Source organism: Psammomys obesus, unplaced genomic scaffold (genome assembly GCF_907164565.1).
Source record: "Psammomys obesus unplaced genomic scaffold, mPsaObe1.curated_primary_1811, whole genome shotgun sequence".
Taxonomy (NCBI): domain Eukaryota; kingdom Metazoa; phylum Chordata; class Mammalia; order Rodentia; family Muridae; genus Psammomys; species Psammomys obesus.
This window is the reverse complement of record NW_026592118.1, coordinates 43,490,398-43,508,962: the sequence shown is the minus strand read 5'-3', so window position 1 is coordinate 43,508,962 and position 18,565 is coordinate 43,490,398. Positions and strand designations below refer to the sequence as shown.

General features: G+C 38.9%; 1 protein-coding gene across 1 annotated transcript; it reads right to left on the bottom strand.

Moving 5' to 3' along the window:
• Window positions 1–5,324: 5,324 nt before the first annotated feature.
• On the bottom strand, window positions 5,325–12,507 carry Lsm8 (LSM8 homolog, U6 small nuclear RNA associated). Its single transcript, XM_055612941.1, has 4 exons — window positions 12,329–12,507; window positions 11,395–11,435; window positions 8,892–9,019; window positions 5,325–6,917 (listed from the first exon to the last, which is right to left on the bottom strand). Exons 1-4 carry the CDS (start codon window positions 12,357–12,359, stop codon window positions 6,827–6,829), a joined length of 291 nt encoding a protein of 96 aa, XP_055468916.1. The 5' UTR covers window positions 12,360–12,507; the 3' UTR covers window positions 5,325–6,826.
• Window positions 12,508–18,565: the final 6,058 nt, after the last annotated feature.

The window sequence follows — 18,565 nt, the reverse complement described above, 5'->3', positions numbered from 1 at the left end:
CACAGGAAAAAGGAACTGGGAGGCATAGCTCAGGAGATTGTTTGCAGTTCAGGAGATTGTTTGTCTATGTATGTGAAGCCTTAGACTTGCGTCTTAGTCCTGGGGAAAAGAAAATGGGGGAAGAAATTGCAGTATATATTAGGTCTGAACTGTAGTTTCAAGCGTCTTGCATATTCTTAGAGCATGTCCCCAGCAAACAAGGGAAGACCTCTGTCTCTCCTAATGGTGATTTTAGAGAGAGGTTATCATCTATGTATCATCTATCTATCTATCTATCTATCTATCTATCTATCTATCTATCTATCTATCTATCACGTCTATTTCTTTCTAGTACCTTATAACCGTTACCTAGTGGTAATAATTGACATATCATCAAATTGAGTGAATTCATAGTTGTGAAGTTAATGATTTGGTTACAAGAATGTATCATATCTAAATTTTAAAAATTTAGTTTAAAATATCTATAAAGCTGGACATGTTGGCATACATTGTAACCCTAGAATTTGGCAGGCTCAGACAGGTAATTGCTGTAAGTTTGAGGTCAATGTGAGATATATAATAGATCTCTGTCCTTCATTATTAAATACATACAAATTTAAAAAAAAAAGAAATACTTATCAAAAGAAGTCTGAATTGTGCCATCAAATATTTTATGATTCTTCTGTGTTTCTAGGGGTTACAGTAACATTTAATATTTTCTGCTTTCACAGTTCCCATTTTAATGCCCCTTCCTCTTTATCACTCCCTTCTGTCTTTGTTTTTTGCTTCTGGTTTTCCTCAGTAATTATCCTAAGTAATACAACTACCTCCCAGAACCCATGTGTCCAGGCTGTCTTTGTCATTCTCGGTACTCTCATTCGCTGATTGTGAGAGCCCACAGCAAATCTTAGCTTTGTTTTATTTTGTCTTTCTGAGGACATGAACTTAATTTTTCTTTTGTTTAGTTTTGTTTAGTTGGTTTTTTTTGGGGGGTGGGGGGTGTCGTTGTTTTGGGCTCTCAGATTTGAAGGGCTTATGTTTTATCTGTTGAACCATCATGTCAAGCCCTAGACTTGAATTTCTTTTTTTTTTTTTTAATTTTATTTTTCTTATTAGTTACATTTTGTTAACTCTGTGTCCCAGCTGTATCCCACTCCCTCATTCCCTCCCCAACCCCACACTCCCTCCCTGGTCTCCTCCCTGCCCCTTTCTACTGATGGATATAACCTAGAACTTCTGCTCGGATGTGGCCTGTGGTAGCTCGGTAACGAAGTAGTTTTCCAAAGTAAGGGAAACAAGGACTATTTCTAACAGGATCTCAAGGGCAGGCTGTTTGACCCCACCCCCACCCCCGGGGAGGAACAGTCCTGTAAGGCCACAGAGGAGGACTTTGCAGCCAGCCCTGAAGATACTTGATAAAACAGGGTCAAATGAAAGGGGAGGAGGTCCTCCCCTATCAGTGGACTTGAATTTCTTAAAGGCAAAGACTAGTATTATAACACTACAGGCAAACACTATCTTTGCACTGTAAATGTAAAACTGTAGGATTGTGTCCACCTGGGCATGGAGGCATAAGCTTATAATACCAAGATTCAAGAAACAGGTTGGAGAATTTTGTAAGCTCACCCCATGAGCTAGAATCTACAGGCAACACTGCTTGTGTAACTAAGAACCAGAGGCTAGATTATAGCCCGGAGTCCAGAGACCTACGGTAAAAGCAAATACTACTGGTCAAGAAAAAAAAAAGTAACAATAAAATCATCCCTTATAATATTATGCTACACTTATAGATCAGTGACTTATTCAGCCACCATCAGAGTGGTGACTGGAATGCACAGATTTAAATGTTTCTATTAACCCCTTCCTCTCAGAACTCAATGAACCTCTTGGAAGGGAAGGCAGAAGAAATAGGGGAAACAGACAGACTAAAGAATACTAGAACAAAGCCCTCTAAAACAGCTGAGCAAAGCTCAGATGAACTTAGAGAGATGGAAACAGAATTCACAAGGCCTCCATGTCTGTACCAGGTCTTCTGTGTATATATTATAGCTTTCTGTTACTGTGTTTATGAGACTCCTGAATCTGTGAACCAGTGGCTCTCTCATTCATGTGCCTTCTCTTGAAACTCTTTTATTTTCGTTGGCTTGCCTTGTCCAGCTTGAATATAATTTGTTTTTGTTTTGTCTTATTTTATTTTTTTGTTGTTGTTATTTCTTAGAAACCTGTTCTTTTCTAATGAGAGCCTTTGGATGGAAGAGGCAGTTGGGAAAAACCGGAAGTAGAGGGAGGAGAAGTTGTATTCAGATTATATGAGAAAAAGATGTTTGATAAAAGGGGGAAAAAACCACTTGGGAGAGGGTTTCCTTTGCACAAGTCATGTGTCATTAACGCCATTTCTGAGAAAAATAATTTTAAAAAGACAAAAAAAAAAAAAAAACAGAATATAGTCTAATTTACTGTTACCTTAATGAGAACAGAAAAGTTTTATCAGTCAGCTTAAAGAATATTAAAGTAGGACAATAGAGTGGGATTTTGAAGGTATTTGTAGCAATTATTTTTATCTGTGCTATAAAAGATAAAGAACAATTTTTTTAAAAAGAACAATTTTAAAAAAGAGAAATACACAAAACTCACAAAGTCCTAAAATGCTAGATTTTTAAAATGTTTAATGTGAAAACTTTTCATCTTTGAAAGATGTCTCGAAGACAACTCATATCCTTGAATTCTCAACGACTCCATCACCCAAATGCTGCCGGTAGGTAGCAGATGGTTAATTAGCTAATGTAGGAAATGCAACTGCTGAGTACTGTTTTGCCCCCCATCCTTAGCATTATGCAACCTACAGACTTAGCAATTTTACTGAAAAAAACAGAAATGGAAAAAAAAATCAAACTAAATTATATCTAATTAAAAAGATAATTGTAGTAGCTTTAAATGAGTTCAGCCTCATGCTTTACAACCCGATACTACAAGACTCTAATGAACTTGGTGCCACATAGAGGGTGGTACTTCACCAAGGAGCAACACTAGTTTCCTGGCTTAGAAGCAGTTCCCAGCATTTAACAGCTTGACAAGTTTCCCTGCCAACACTCCCAATTCTGTTTAAGTATACTGACACTTAGAAAAGAAAGTAAAGAAACCAGCGCCATTTGTTGAAGATGCGTCCTTTTTCCACTGTACAGTTTTAGCGCCTTTGTCAAAAATCAGGTGCGCATAGGTGTATGGATTTATTTTTGGGTCTTCAGTTAGATTCCACTGATCAACCAGTCTATTTCTATGCAGTACCATGCAGAGATGGAGGGAATGCCCAACCAATACCCGGCCCAACCCTAAGACCCACCTATGGAAGAAAGGCAAAGCCTATCACTATTAATGCTTGCAGACAGGACCCTACCAGAGTTGTCCTTTTAGAAGCTTCACCCAGCAACAGCTCGAAACAGATACAGATACTGAGACTCACAAACATTGGGTTAAGCATAGGGAGTCTACTGGAAAAGAGGAGAGGGGTTAAGGATAAATGGACCTACAACTGAGAAAAGCTCTACAAGAAGACTGTCAGAGGCAGTCAATCAGGGCCCAGGTGAGCCGACAGAGTCTGACGCACCAATCAAGGAAAATGCATGGTCTGGACCTAGGTCCTCTACTTATAAGCAGGTGATGAGCATCTTAGGCTTCAAGTGGGCCCACTAGTTAGGGGGGTGGGGAATATCTCTGGACAAGATTGCCTGCTTTTTCAATACATTTCCCTGATGGCCAAGGAGAGGAAGATGACCTCAGTCCTCGCGTGAATAGATGAGCTGGGGTGTCTGGGTAGAGGGCTCCCCTATTCTGATGAATAGGGAAAAAGGGATGCAGGAGGGAGGGTGGGGATGGGAGGAAAGGAGGCAGGGGGCATCTATGACCGAGATGTAAATAGAATTTAAAAAAGGGGGGGGGGGGAAGTAATGGTCAGTGGGAGGTAGTGTCACAAAAAAAACTCAGCCCATGTCACAGGGCTCACACTACAGGGAGAAATGATAATTACAACACTTACTGAATTTAGGAACAATTCTGTTGAGCAGAACAAGATATTTCACAGTTAAATGACTACTCAGCTGGTCAGAAGAGAACACTGAATACATGTATAAAACTAGATGGAGCTAGTTTCTTGCCAACATGTTGTCTTACATGAAAACACAATACAATTTTATCTCACTTGCCCAAGACTTAAGACAGAATACACTATTCTAAAAAGGGGTAAAAATGCCTCAAATAAATAAAATGGAATCTTAGACTCAATGGGGTAACCAAGTGTCTGGTACATTTTAAGCATTATCCCCATTTGTCCCATTATAGATGCACTAAATCAAGACCACGGAGCAGAGTTCAAAAACATTTTTTTTAACAGTGCCTCAGGCCAATTTGAGAGACTGTCTTTGTCAAACCAAGTAATGATAATCTATTTTGATACTGTATTTTCTGATCATGGAAATAACTACAAAATTGGATTAGAGCTTCGATATCCCGATATTTAAAAGGATCACTACTGGAGGCATCGAGTATCACACCTGGAAAATGTCTGCTCAAATAAACAATACTACTAAATCTCGAAAGAACTCCCTTCTAACTTTGACTACTAGGCAAGGGGATTCACATGGCATTATGTTTTATATTCTTAACCACTCTTAAGTCAACTCTCAGTATATGGAGAAATGTTGCCATGCCATGGTTATCCTATACTGAAATTAAATTTTTTATTCCTATATATTCTCACGTTGTTAGCTTTAAATTTGAGAATGATCTAAAGATGCTTTAAAAATTAAATATTTACTGTTAGGGTTGCCTCCAAGATTTGTTCTAATTTTAAACCCAAACTGATGCTATGAAGCTAATTTAGCAAAGTGATATAACCTAAAAGTAATGCTATCTTGACTACTTCAGTGCCTGTTCAACTACAAAGAAACCTGCCCCACCTCAACTATGCAGTCATTTTTTGTCCCTTCAAGTAATCTTTTGAAGATATCTTGCCAAAAATCATAATCAGCAAGGTGGGCTTTATTTGTTCCTTGTATCTGAATCTCAAAGCACAGATGTGAAGGTTGTAACTGACTTGAGCCTCTTTATAAATAATACTGACTGCAGAAACAAAAACCTTGACATTGCATAGAAACCCTTAAGAGTTTTCATGCAAGACCAGGTCTGAAGTAGCTATGAGCACAGAGCCACGGACATCTAGGAAGAGCCAGAAAACGCCATTTGGTCCTTGATCATTTCTTTTATAAAATAAAAGCATTCCAAATGTTTATCCAATATCAGTCAAGAAAACAGTATGACAAATAGTTTTGGGAAAAGATGTGTGGACTTCATTTATACTCTTCAGACAAAACTTTGATCTGGTTTAATTTTTGGAATTGGTTTAGAAATATAAAGTACCATGTATTCAAAACAGTGTTTCTGGCTCATGGTCCCTAAACTCTCACTTTACCCATCTCAGATTACAGTCATTTTATTACTGGTCGCAGGTTGCAGAGCGCTATCATGCATAGCCTGCACCTGCATATTTACATTTGTTCCTCCCTTTCTTCACAAGGCTTATTTTGTCTTAGCCAAAATGACTACACTGGAGAGCTGAATACTAAAGGGTTAAGCAACTCAGACGTAAACTGAAGACAGCCTTTTCCAGACACTACTCAGAGTGTAAGCTGTCCATCACCCTTTCCTTCCAAACTTATTTTAAGCTAAGTCATAACATTATGGAATTTAGACTGAATAGAGCCAGCCTGCTTTGTAAATGAAGTTCTATTGGGAAGACAGCCAAGACTGCACTTTTGAATTATCTATGGCTGCTTATGTTGTAACCTGGGAGGCAGGCATTATGGAGATCACATGGCCTTTAAAGCTCAATTATTTGTTTCGTTTTGTTTTGGTTTTTATTATTTAGATCTTTACAGAATTTGCACTTTGACTTAAAAAAAGGTTTTATTTTAATTACAAGGATGTCTACATTTTTCTACTCTATCACTGAGATGGCCATTTTGGCCCACACATTAGATTGAAGAGTTCTGTGAATGCTTAAAATATTTAAATACGACTTACACTACTTCTATGAATTTTTTTTTGGGAAAGTCAGGTTTACGAAAGTAGCTTCATAGAAAAAGCATCGAGAGACATCTAATGACCCAAACTAAACACATTTAACAGCAGATATTACCCATTATATTTTAAAAATTCAATAATACAATGTTATTTAGGTACATAGAATCTGTTTTCAGCTACAAAATTTTAAACTTTACTGGACATCGAAAGATTTAGCCACATCCTCTTGGTTACTCCTACTTTCCTATTAACTTTTGTTGCAACCTAAGTTTGCACAATTTTTTATTACTCAACCAAAATTTTTGTTCATATGTCTTAGACCTAAAGAACAATTTTTCAATGCTGGAGAGCTGTAGTGCAGAGCGATGAACGTCTACGACTCAGATACCTGTAGAGGGCAACTTTCTGACTGGTAACTTTCTAAAAAAAACAAAGGAAATTTCTCCTTTATTACTATTACTTGCATGTATAAGTTACAATAATAGCCAATTTCCCATAAATATTAAATTATTAAAAGTAAGAGTATTTTCTAAGCTTTCAAAATGATCCTTAGATTTTTATATCATTTAGTAGAAAAATAAACCAGACAACTACATTTGTTTTTAAGCAATGTTTCCCAATAAAAATGTAGAAATATTTAAATTTACATATTACAGTGTACCAACATAAAGTCAAAACCCACAATTACACACTCATACAAAAATCTAAACATCATCTTCGGAATAAGCAGCTTCTGTACAGATTTACAGACATATAACTACACATGGAGTCTTCAGTGTGCTACGGAGTTCAGAGGTTCTGCTCGGATGTTTCCCAAGTCAAGTGCAGAATCTGTCTCTTCATCAATTTCCCCGATGACGGCTCTGTTATCAGTATGAGAAACAAGACAAGCGTTAAATACAGTTCTGAATAAGCTCAAGAGACAATGTGAAGGTACTATTACAAGAAGAAAAACTGAAGAGATACTGCAAAGTGTTTGAGCATCAGACCTTTGGAAAACTAGCAGCTCATCTGCAGCATTTACTAACAGTCAAACTAAAGCCCCCGTGGGGCCAACTGTAAGCTACTAACAAGACATTAATCTATTTACTTGCAGAAATTAAAAAAAAAAAAAAAAATCTAAATCTGAACAGTCTCTACAGGACCCCCTGGGCTCAGATCTTTTCGTAATTGTGAAAAAAATAAATAAATAAAAAGTAAAATTTTAAAAAAATCTAAGTCTATTTTCAGGAACTCCTAAAAGCAGGCTCTAGTCCCAACAGGTTTAGGATAAATGTTCAATTATGGTTTCTTTTTACACAGACATGGGAGGTAACTCCCTCCCCCCAAAAAAACCCCTCAAAATCAATGAATCCACACACACACTCACAGTGTCTCATCAGTACTGCTGTAGTCAGAGGACATGGGGATCCTCTACTCTGGCTCATCTTTTAAAACTCACCTTACAATTTTAATTAATGATCTGCCTATTTTCCTGAAGAGTTTTCAGATAAAGTTAAGTGGCTAGAGCATGTATTCATTTTAAGATATGCTTACAATATTCACTTATGAATTAGAGTATCCACTAAATAAAGTGTTCCTTTCCTTGTCTTTGTACAAATCCCTTCAGGCCGCCTGGTGTTCCTATTATCTTTTGCTGTCCTCTAGTAACTCTTCATTGTATTCTAGACACATTAATATAACTAAATTTAAATTTTAGCCACAAAAGGTAGATTATCCCTATAATCCTAACACCTGGCAAGCTGAAGGAGAACAAACGAAGTAACTTTGGGCTATATAGCAAGTTCCAGATCAGCCTGGTTATACACACACACACACACACACACACACACACACACACACACACACAATCAGAGAACAAAAATCCAAATTGAAATTAGTTTCATGTTCACCAGCCACTTTTAAAATACATCACAGCCACACAAATCAAGAGCCTGGATTATTGGAAAGTACTGATAGGCAAGACTTCCTAACTTCAGAAAAAAAATTATATTGAACAGCACTGCTCAAAATGGTTGCAGCTTTTTTCAAAGTGTTACCTCTAAGATATCTCAAATTAGACTGTCAGTGTCCTGCATGCAACAAGACAAGCAGGGTGTGGTGGCACACCTGTGATCCCTGCACTCAGGGAGTCAGAAGCAGGCGGATCTCTGTGAGTTCGAGGCCAGCCTGGTCTACAAGGCGAGTCCAGGACAGCCAGGGCTACACAGAGAAACTCTGTCTTGAAACAGAACAAAACAAAACAAAAAACCCATGACAACAGGTTTTTCGTGGGACACATGAAGAATATCCAGTTAACACTAACTAACAAACAGTAACAGCTAAATGGGCATAAATTATTTAAAATAACTTAATCAGGAGATTTTAAAAGAGAGTTTCCAAATATTAAGAAGCCTCTTTAAGGAAGAATTTGGTGCAAAGCAGGGTCCTTTCTGGACCTATCTTGGTACACACACAGTGATGGTTTAGGCTATTCAAAGGCTGTCATTCTGCGACACTTAGGAAGGCCTCCCTCGGAGAACACAGCTCAACAGTAGGCTGCCTGTTCTCCATGTACAAGAGTCTAGGGTCAAACCCCAGTTCTCAAGTAAGTACACATGTGTGAAATCTCAATAGGTAAATGTCTGCTTTGTGAAGAGATCACTTCAGTTGGTTCCTGAGGTATCTCAACAAAAGGTATAGAATTATGTACAAGTTAAGCTATTATCTGCAAAACAAATGAGGTCATTTTACATTCTATCACATATGGATGCCACCATGTATGTTGCAGAAAATCTCTTTCATAAAGCAAGCATCCCAGTAGTGAAAATGTACTCACAATTACTCATGCTACTTACACATTATCACCTCTCACGATGTACAACCCTAACACTACTTGTTCTACTCCCTGTGAAGAGCTGAACACCCGCTCATGGCTTTCATCCAAAATCAAGTTAATGGTCTGGTCAAAGCCCTTTAGCGTTCCCTGAAAAACAAACAAACAAACAAATGAACAAAGACTATTCTGGTTCTGAATATTTAAGTCAAATTTACAACCATTTAATTGTCAGTTAAGTACATATGTCTTAATTGGAGTCCACCACCAGATAAAATCCTTTTGTAGTCCGGAAGTATTCCATTAAACAGAACTTACCTTTCACTTGTTTTAAGATGGAGAAAACCTGCACTACGAATTAACTATTGTACAGTTGTTGATAGCTGCAAAGAACACCGAGGCACCAGCATTCCCAAGTAAGTCAACTCACACAGTCTAAGAATTAGAACTTAAGAATAGGCTAAAACAGGACAGACTTAAGGAAAAAAAGAATTTAAAAAACCACAAATAATTACTGTAACAGATCACTGTATGATACTTCTTGGTAAAGGGCAAAGTGTGAAAGAAACACACTGCATGAATTACCTCCACTTTCCTTCATCTTTGGAGATAGCATTGTGCTTTGCCCATATCAAATAAAAGACCCAATGCTCCAGAAAAATGATGGTTTAAGATTTCCTGAATTGTAAATAGTAGATCCAATCCTGAAAAAACAAGACTGGTTCCAGAGCCAGATTACAAAGTAACTGTTAAAACTACTCTGTTGTTAAAAAAAAAAAAAAAAAAAAAAAAAAGTTATTCAGAAATAAATCTATAAATATACACAAACTAGGTAGTAGTTACAGCTAACATTTCGTATCTCCTTGTCAACACTGTGTGTGTATGACTGAATTCTCTCAGTATTACAGTAGCCATATTAGAACTGAAACAATCAGAAACTTAACCTGAATGAAACTGGCAAAGAAAACTATATGGCTCTAGCAAAATGTAGCATCACAAATGCTATACAAGTGTCTGAAGAAATAGCTTATTTTTGATTTGGCTGGTTAATCTCTTGAGTCTACCAATAAACTCTCATGTTCCAAAAGCCATAATTATATAGAACCTGAATAAACTAAATAGAATCTAGAAACTGGAAAGAAAAACAAATTAGACTATTTACTATAGCAGTTAGAAAATGGTAGAAATGGTAGTTATCCCATAACTGGTAGTTAAATCCCCATAAAGGTCCTCTGACCTTCATTTTCTATGCAAATATCTTATCAAGAAACTATGTGATAACGACTGAACTACTAAAAGCCAATACAATGTTTTTGTTTAGTTTTTTTTTCTATAAACGTTCTCTAACAGAAATAAAAAAATTTAAACACGAGGCTTTAAAAATCAGCTATTTCCAAATTATCTATAAACAGCAACAGACTTCTTGAAGTGTTGAAATTAACATATTCCTAATTGCCCACAACTGACAAATTTATACTGTGAACTGACCACCATCAAAAGTAAGCAAACAAACAAAAACCCTACATATTTTGCTTCCTTTATTAAGATCAAGGGACGTAATCTTGGTTTTAGAATAAAACACAAATCTTGACAGTTTATAGCTCTCACTTGTTATAAGGACTCTCTGAAAAAGCAACCTGTTTTTTTCTAAGCTCAGTTCCTAATCTATGATATAAGTGGTAATTCTTCATAAAGTTGTACTGACACAAAATAAGCACATGATAGGCATTTATTCTATGGCAGGCTTTCACTGGTATTGCTCACTAAGGAGTAAGCAGAACCAAAAGGATTAAGAAGAAAACGAAGGAGCTTAAGACACAGTTCAGTGGGTAACAGCACATACTGATCCTCCAGAGTACCCTTCCAGGCACCCACACAGGGTGACTCAAAACTGCCTGTAACTGCAGCTACAACGGTTATGTGACTATCTTCTGGCCTGTGTGGTGTACTTCCAAACACATGACAGACACTCACACAAACATGAGTCAAAATAAAAATAAATCTTTAAGGAAAAAAAAAAATCACTTGAGGTTAAATTACAGTCATGAAAGAAATATTTCAGGCAGAGATTGTAGTAGATGAGGCAATGGTCCCAAAGATCTTTCCACCAGCAAAAGCATAGCTGAGTCAGTTTCTGAAAACACTCATGATTAACGGAAGAGCAATGAAATCACCTAAAACACACCTCAGATTGACTCTCCCCATTGTTAGGCAACCTTTGAGGGCATATGCATAGGGAGTAAATCATTAAAGGCCTCTAAACAAATAAACCAACAAAAAGAATGAAACAGAAGTGAAAGCATGCTAAAAGAAAAAAGAAACAGTCTTCTTATTACACAGGTCTGCACTTTAGATCAGAGGCCTTCAAGGTTTATTAGAAAAGTTGTATTGGCAGCCAAGAGATAAAGGTAAAGGTAAGAACATTGGATAACGGTATACCACGATACCTAAACACTAGATCAGAAATGTTACCTCAATTTTACAATCAATAAGCCCCAAGAAAGAGGAATGAAAATGTCACTCACCACAATCATTCTCCCATCAGAAGTAATAACAGCAACAGTTCCTGAGAACTGAGTCAAGGAAAGCATTTCTTGAAGAGCACTAACTGAAAACTTTCAGCCTACTAAGTAAATGGCTACAATTACTTAAGGAGGAAAAGAAAACAGTGGCAGAATTAAGACTCAACAAAGCCACTGCTTACGAGGAGGAAAACTTAAGTTTTTAAACTTGTTTCAATACTACCTTGAAAACAGTTCATGAAATGGGGGAGTGGCAGCGTCTCTGACACCTGACCCTGGTTTAAATAGCAATGCTTTCAATCCCACTGAGCAAGACACTTCCTTTCTTGGACCCATTTCTACATCTAACATAGAACATGGATTGAGTGATAATCAATGTTGGATCCTTTTATGCAAGTCAAGACTCAAGACCTGGTCTTAATGCCATCGAGTACCCAGAATTCTTGCACTATTAAAAGCTCTCTGTATTTAACTTTTGTTTCTTCTTGGCACAGATGCTCAGTGCAATGTTTTTGCCCGGACTTTAAAACAATCCTAATTTAAAACCTCATATGAGCTTTCAATAGGCAACTTGCCTCTCACTAAACACCACCACAATAAGATTTATGTTATCGTATAGACATTTCAAGCGGAGGTATGGGACCCGAAATTCAAATTTAAGAACCATCTTCCTACTTATGTTGTCCCCGAACAAAGGGCTAAACTGTGAGGACCTGCAAACTGGTTGTTCTAGGAAAACAATCCATCTCATCCCCAGTGTTGGAACACACACAATCAATAGGCTACTTGCAAGAAAGTTCTAACGGCACTGGGATCTGGGATGGGGGTTCAGCCGGAAGCTCCCACCGCGGACGCCGAGCCCCGGTCCTCCTCCCACCGGCCTCCACCCCGGCCCCGAGCTCCCGACCCGCTTCCGCCGCGGCCCGCCCGAGGATACGGTTGATGTAGTTCTCCAAGGCAGACGTCATTCTGCTGGGCCCGGAGGTCCCGGGAATCAGACAGAAGCCCGCAACAGGGAGACAAACGACGGCCGGCCAGAAACAGGCAGCGGTTCGCGCCCGCTGGCTAGCACAAGTACCGCGAGACGGACGAGGCCTCAGCACTGGCGAATCAGCGACTCCGAAGAGCCGATCCCACAGGAAGCCGGGAGGTGCGGACTAGTGCGCGTGCGCAGTGTGTTTCCGCCGGGCTTCCGGGTGGCGACCGGTAAAGGGAGGCGGACCAAGGCGGGTACAGACGGAAGTGTCCTCCCTAGAGGCGGGGCCGGACGGAGAAGCTTGCAGGGCTCTGGCGGAGGGCAAGGCGCTGTGGTGCTGCCTAAAGGTAGTGTGGAAGACGCGCTGGGCCAGGAGACCCTCGAGATAGGACGTTTCCAGCGGCGAGCGAAGGAGGAAGAGAGTCTTTGTTCGCCCAGGCGACGTTGCCGCAGTGTAGAGGGAGCTCTGGTTTCCTCCAGACCGAGCCAAAACACTCGACCTACACGGAGTGAGCCTATTGTAGCCACGCGCTGTGCGTTTTCGGAGAATCCATCTGTGTATTTAAAATATGCGTGTGTATTCTGAATTTGGCTCAAGTGTTCCAATGGAACTTCAAAAAAAGAATTCAAGAAGGTCAAGGTGCAGAGCCTCCTTTAAGAATTTCACTTTTCTCAGAGTGGAGGAACTGACTGGGGCAAAGTGTAGAATACGCAACAAGCTCAATTCTGATTCTGTCCCTGATAACTCATGATGTTGTTTAAGTCACTTCAATTCATCTGGACCTGAGTTTACTTAGATCCTGCCATAGCTATAATCTTTTTTTTTTTTAAACATGTCTTGATAAAAGTAAGAACATGTCTGTCTTTGTGTGTGTGTATGACAGGACCTTGCTGTTGCTATACAAGTCTTAAAAAAAGTGCTGTACCAAATAAACTACACCCCCAGACTCCCTTAGCCCTTTTTATGTTTGTTTGTTTTGTGGTACTTTCACTTAAAGACTGGAAATTAGGAATCTGCATAACGAATAATGGAAAAAGCAATATTTCTTTTGTTGTGGATTTAAAAATCTTTTTTAGCTGAAGAATTCTGGCTTTGGTATTTAACTTCCTGTACCTTGGCTTTAATTGGAGGAAATGACAGTAATTACATCAAACTGTTGGAAAACTAAAAGAATTCTATTAAAGCTCTCTATACAAATTCTAGCTATTATTATTCAAGAAAGTAGACTGCAATATAAACTTTTGTTGTTGTTGTTGCCCCAAAGCTTATTCTAACATTTTATCATATTTTCTAATGGGGCAAAAAGAATGGCACACATTTTAAGTGCTTTAAGGAAGGATTCGATAGGATGTGTAAAAATATTGGAAGGCTTTTTTGAAAAAAAAAATATGATTTAAATTAGGGCTTTAGGGAAAAGTAAATACACTTCACAGAAATGGACTGGAAGCTCTTATTTGCTGAAGTTATGAACTAAAGCTAATCTATCAGGAGTCTCAGTATGGGTTCTTGATTCACTGCAGTATGAATGGGAAGGATAGAAAAAATATGTGGTCAGGAGACAGGATAAGAAAGGAAATGATGTATCTGGCACTTTGTGGGTAGTATGGTAATGGCAGTTGATGAGACAGAAGGGTAGAAACAGTGAAAGAATGTTGACGTAGGCAAGCCCAACCTGTTGAGCTGTACAAATGTGTTAGTCAAATAAGGATATAAAACCAGCATTTAAAATTTTATTCTTATTGTGTATGTACTCTGTGTGTTAGAGGTAGAGAGAGACATAAAGACAATGGGAGAGGAGGAGAGATTAGGCCCTGGTACAGGTGTGGAAGTCACAGGACAACTTTCAGAAGTCAGTTATCTATTTACACTCAGGGACCGGAGGAATCAAACTCAGATTATCAGATTTGCACAGAAAACAGTTTTACTGGGTTGAGCCATTTCCTCAGCCTCTACGTTTGGTGTGTCTTCAGGACTCCTTTCGGGGTTTTGTCTTCCTGAGACATTTTGTTACTGTTGGAGCTGTTCTTTGACTGCAAACAACTAAGCTCTATTGGTCTGCATTGTCATTGCCATTGTTGCCCACAAAAAGTAACTCATATTATAATCAAAGGGGGATTGATGACCAATGGTGCTCAGACCTAGACACTTCAGCTCGTTCTCAAATTCCTGGCTAGGAAAAATATAGAGTGGGAGAGGCAAACTCAACACTCGTCTCTGGAGCATTTTCTCAATTTCTTCTTCAGAGTGATCTTATGTGAGAGTTGGCAAATTACAGTCTGTAGCCATATTTTTTTGGTATATACATTTCACTGCCACTCAGCCACAACAATGAATATAGAAGTCACAACTGGAGGGCTTCTGCTTTATTTTGAATTTTGTATCCAGGCACTTTGCTGAAGGTGTTTATCAGCTGAAGGAGTTCTCTGGTTGAATTTTTGTGGTCGCTCAGGTATACTATCATATCATCTGTGAATAGTTACACTTTGACCTCTTCCTTTCCGATTTATATCCCCTTGATCTCCTTTAATTGTCTTATTGCTCTAGCTAGGACTTCCAGTAATACGTTGAATAGGTATGGAGAGAGTGGGCAGCCTTGCCTTGTCCCTGAGTTCAGTGGGAAAACCACTTTGGAAATCAATCTGGAGCTTTCTCAGACAGTTAGGAACAGTGCTACCTCAAGATCCAGCTATACCTCTCCTAGGCATATATCTAAAAGAAGCTCAAGTACACAACAAGGACATTTGCACAACCATGTTTGTAGCAGCTTTATTCGTAATAGCCAGAAACTGGAAACAACCCACAGGTCCATCAACAGAGGAATGGATACAGAAATTGTGGTACATTTACACAATGGAATACTACTCAGCAATTAAAAACAAGGAAATCATGAAATTTGCAGGCAAATGGTGGGATCTAGAAAAGATTATCCTGAGTGAGGTATCCCAGAAGCAGAAAGACACACAGTATATACTCACTTATATAGTCCTATAAAATAGGATAAATATACTAAAATATGTAAACTTAAAGAAGATAAACAAGAAAGAGGACCCGGGGTAAGATGATCAATCCTCACTTAGAAAGACAAATGGCATGGACATGGGAAGTAGGAGAAAACAAGAAACAGGACAGGAGCCTACTGCAGAGGGCCTCTGAAAGACTACCGAGCAGCATATCAAAGCAGATGCTGAGACTCATAACCAAACCTTCGGTAGAGTTCAGGGAATCATATAATAAAAGGGGGAGTTAGTATGTTCGGGAAAGGACAGGAGCTACACAAGGACAAAATATATCAGGGCACAGGGGTCTTCTATGAGACTGTTTCTCCAACCAAGGACCATGTATGGATATAACCTAGAACCCCTGCTCAGATGTAGCCCATGGTAGGTTAGTATCCAAGTGGATATCCTAGTAAGGGGAACAGGAACTATTTTTGACATGAACTCAGTGACTGGCTCCTTTACTTTCCCCATCCCCCCAAGTGAAGAACAGCCTTGCTAGGTCACAGAGGAGGACATTGCAGCCAGTCCTGAAGATATCTGATAAACTAGGGTCAGATGGAAGGGGAGGAGGACCTCTCCTAGCAGTGGACTTGGAAAGAGACAGGGAAGAGATGAGGGAGGGAAGGTGGGATAGGGAGGGAATGAGAGAGGGGACTACAACTGGGATACAAAGTAAATAACCTGTGATTAATATTAAAAAAATAAAAATTAATATAAAAATAAAAATAGTCACAACTGTCCTTGACTTCTTTAAGGCTTCAGGAGCACAGCTGCATAATTTCAAGAGGCACTGTAAACCTAAATATTTATAAGTGGCACTGGGCAGAAAGTTTGAAGATCTCACTTCAGACCAACAAGTGAAATTTCTTAACTTTTATGGATGCATTACCAAATCTTTTGCTCTGATTTACCTCACTTTCATAATACTCACTTTTAACAATAAAATTTTCCAATTCTTTTGAACATCTTGTACCAAAAGCATGCTTTTGTAAACAAAAGCATCAAGCCTGTCTTTAGAACAATGGCTGTATGTTTTCCTCCCTTTCCTGTGATTGTCATTTCAACCAAGAACATGCAGATATTTTTTCCAACTCAATCATGTAATGACATTTTTCTCTTGCATGAATATAGTAGAAAATAATGATTGTTATTTTAACATATGCACCAGAAAGCAAAATTAAAATCACAAAGGATATCATAACAATTTAATGAATTGAGATAAATTCTTAGCAGACTTTTAAAACACAAATAAGTAACTAAAAAAAAAAAAGCTATTTGTACTGATTATTAATCTGATATCTTGCTGTGTTTCTCAAAATTCTTCAAGTTTGGATAGGAAAAAAAGGTCAATGTGTCAAGTACCCATGTCCTATGGGTTTTGTTGCAATGGCAGTCTTAGGTTGTGCATAAGAGTACTCAATACTAGTGTTGCAAAACACCTATAAACAACCTGCCCTACGATGCACACCAGTCTAGCAACAGCAAATTTATAAAGTGATTTTAGGCTGCAGAGGAGAATTAATTTAAAAGCTCTTGATGCTATCAGAGTTACAACTTTGTTTTTATCTTTTAGATCTGTCTTTCTCCAGGTGCTAGAATTTCTTTCATGCTACATAGCTTGTTTTTCTCCATGACATTAACAGATCGCACTGTCCACAAGTCTTCTTGGAGCTTTCACAGAACAAAGAAACTTCATTTGTAGGAGTACTTATCTCATTGTTCCTGTTTCTTTGTCTGAAAAATGGCAAATGCCCATTTCTGAACCAGTCCCTTTGCATAGATCCAAGAATCTCTACAGAGTTTAACCTAGGAATATAAGAGTCTGTCTACACCAACCACATAACGGCTTTAAACAGGGAAATATATGAGTTCTAAAGAAAATAAGACTCCTCTGTGTTGGAAGTAAAAGAAAACATTCTGAAGAAGCAACCAGCAAATATCTAAACCTCTCCTAAGATATATTTGAAATTAATGAAATATGGATCTGTGCTGGCTAATTTTATGTCATCCTTGGCACAAGCTGCAGTGATCTGAGGGGAGGGAACCTCATTTGAGAAAGTGTGTACGTAAGATGAGGCTATAGAAAAGCTATAGGGCATTTTCCTACTTAGTTGTTGAGGTAGGAGGGCCCAGCCCATTGTGAGTGGTGCTGTCTCTGGGCTGGTGGTCCTGGGTGCTACAAGAAACCAGGGGTACTTCTTTTTGATAGGTTTAAGGTCAGATGATAGGGGAAGAGAACTCTCCCTTTCAGTGGACTAGGGGAGGGGAATGGGAGAAGAGGAAGAAGGGAGGGTGGGACTGGGAGGAGATGAGGGAGGGGGGCTACAGTTGGGATATAAAATGAATAAATTGTAAATAAATAAAAAATAAATAAATTTTAAAAAGAAAGAAATCAGAGGGAGCAGGCTGGGAAGCAGCACTATTCCATGCGTCTGCATCAACACCTGACTCCAGGTCCCTGGCCTGTTTTGAGTTCCTGCTCTCAGTGCGTTCGATAATGAATTGTTGTATGGAACCATGAGTGAAATAAACCCTTTACTTCTCACTTTTTTTGTTCATGGTGCTTCATCACGGCCATAGTTACTCTAACTAGGAAAGAACTTGGTACCATGGTAGTGGGTGTTCCTGTGACGGACCTGACTATGTTGCTTTGGGGAGGAAAGTGGAAGGACTTTGGAACTTTGGGCTAGAAAAACCAGTGGGTGATGAGAGCTAAGTTCTGTAGGAGCTTGGAAGATAAGAATGCTGAGAGCCATGCAGAAGATGGAGGCGTGGCTTGTGAAGTTTCAGAGGGAAGCAAAGACTCTACCAGGCCTTTTGTGTAAAGAATCTGTATTGTCTGGTTAGCTGGAACTGAAGAATCAGCTCTGATTAACAAGAGAACAGAACCACTAAATAAAACTTTAATTTGCTGTGAGAATGGATGCTGGTCAGTTGGGGCTGAAAATGCAGCTGCAGCTGTTATTAAGAAGAGACCAGAATCACTGAGTGAAGTGACCGTAGGGTCAGCACACATAAGCTATGCTCCAGAAGCTGCCAAGTTTATACCTCACGCTGACAACTAGACTTGGTAGTGTAAGAGTCACCAGATGGTGTGTTTGTTTGTTTGTTTGTTTTGAAAGCATGAAAGAGTCATGAGAGCAGCTGAGGCTTGGCACTGTGTGACATAGCTGGGGTCCCTGAGGAGAGCACAAGATA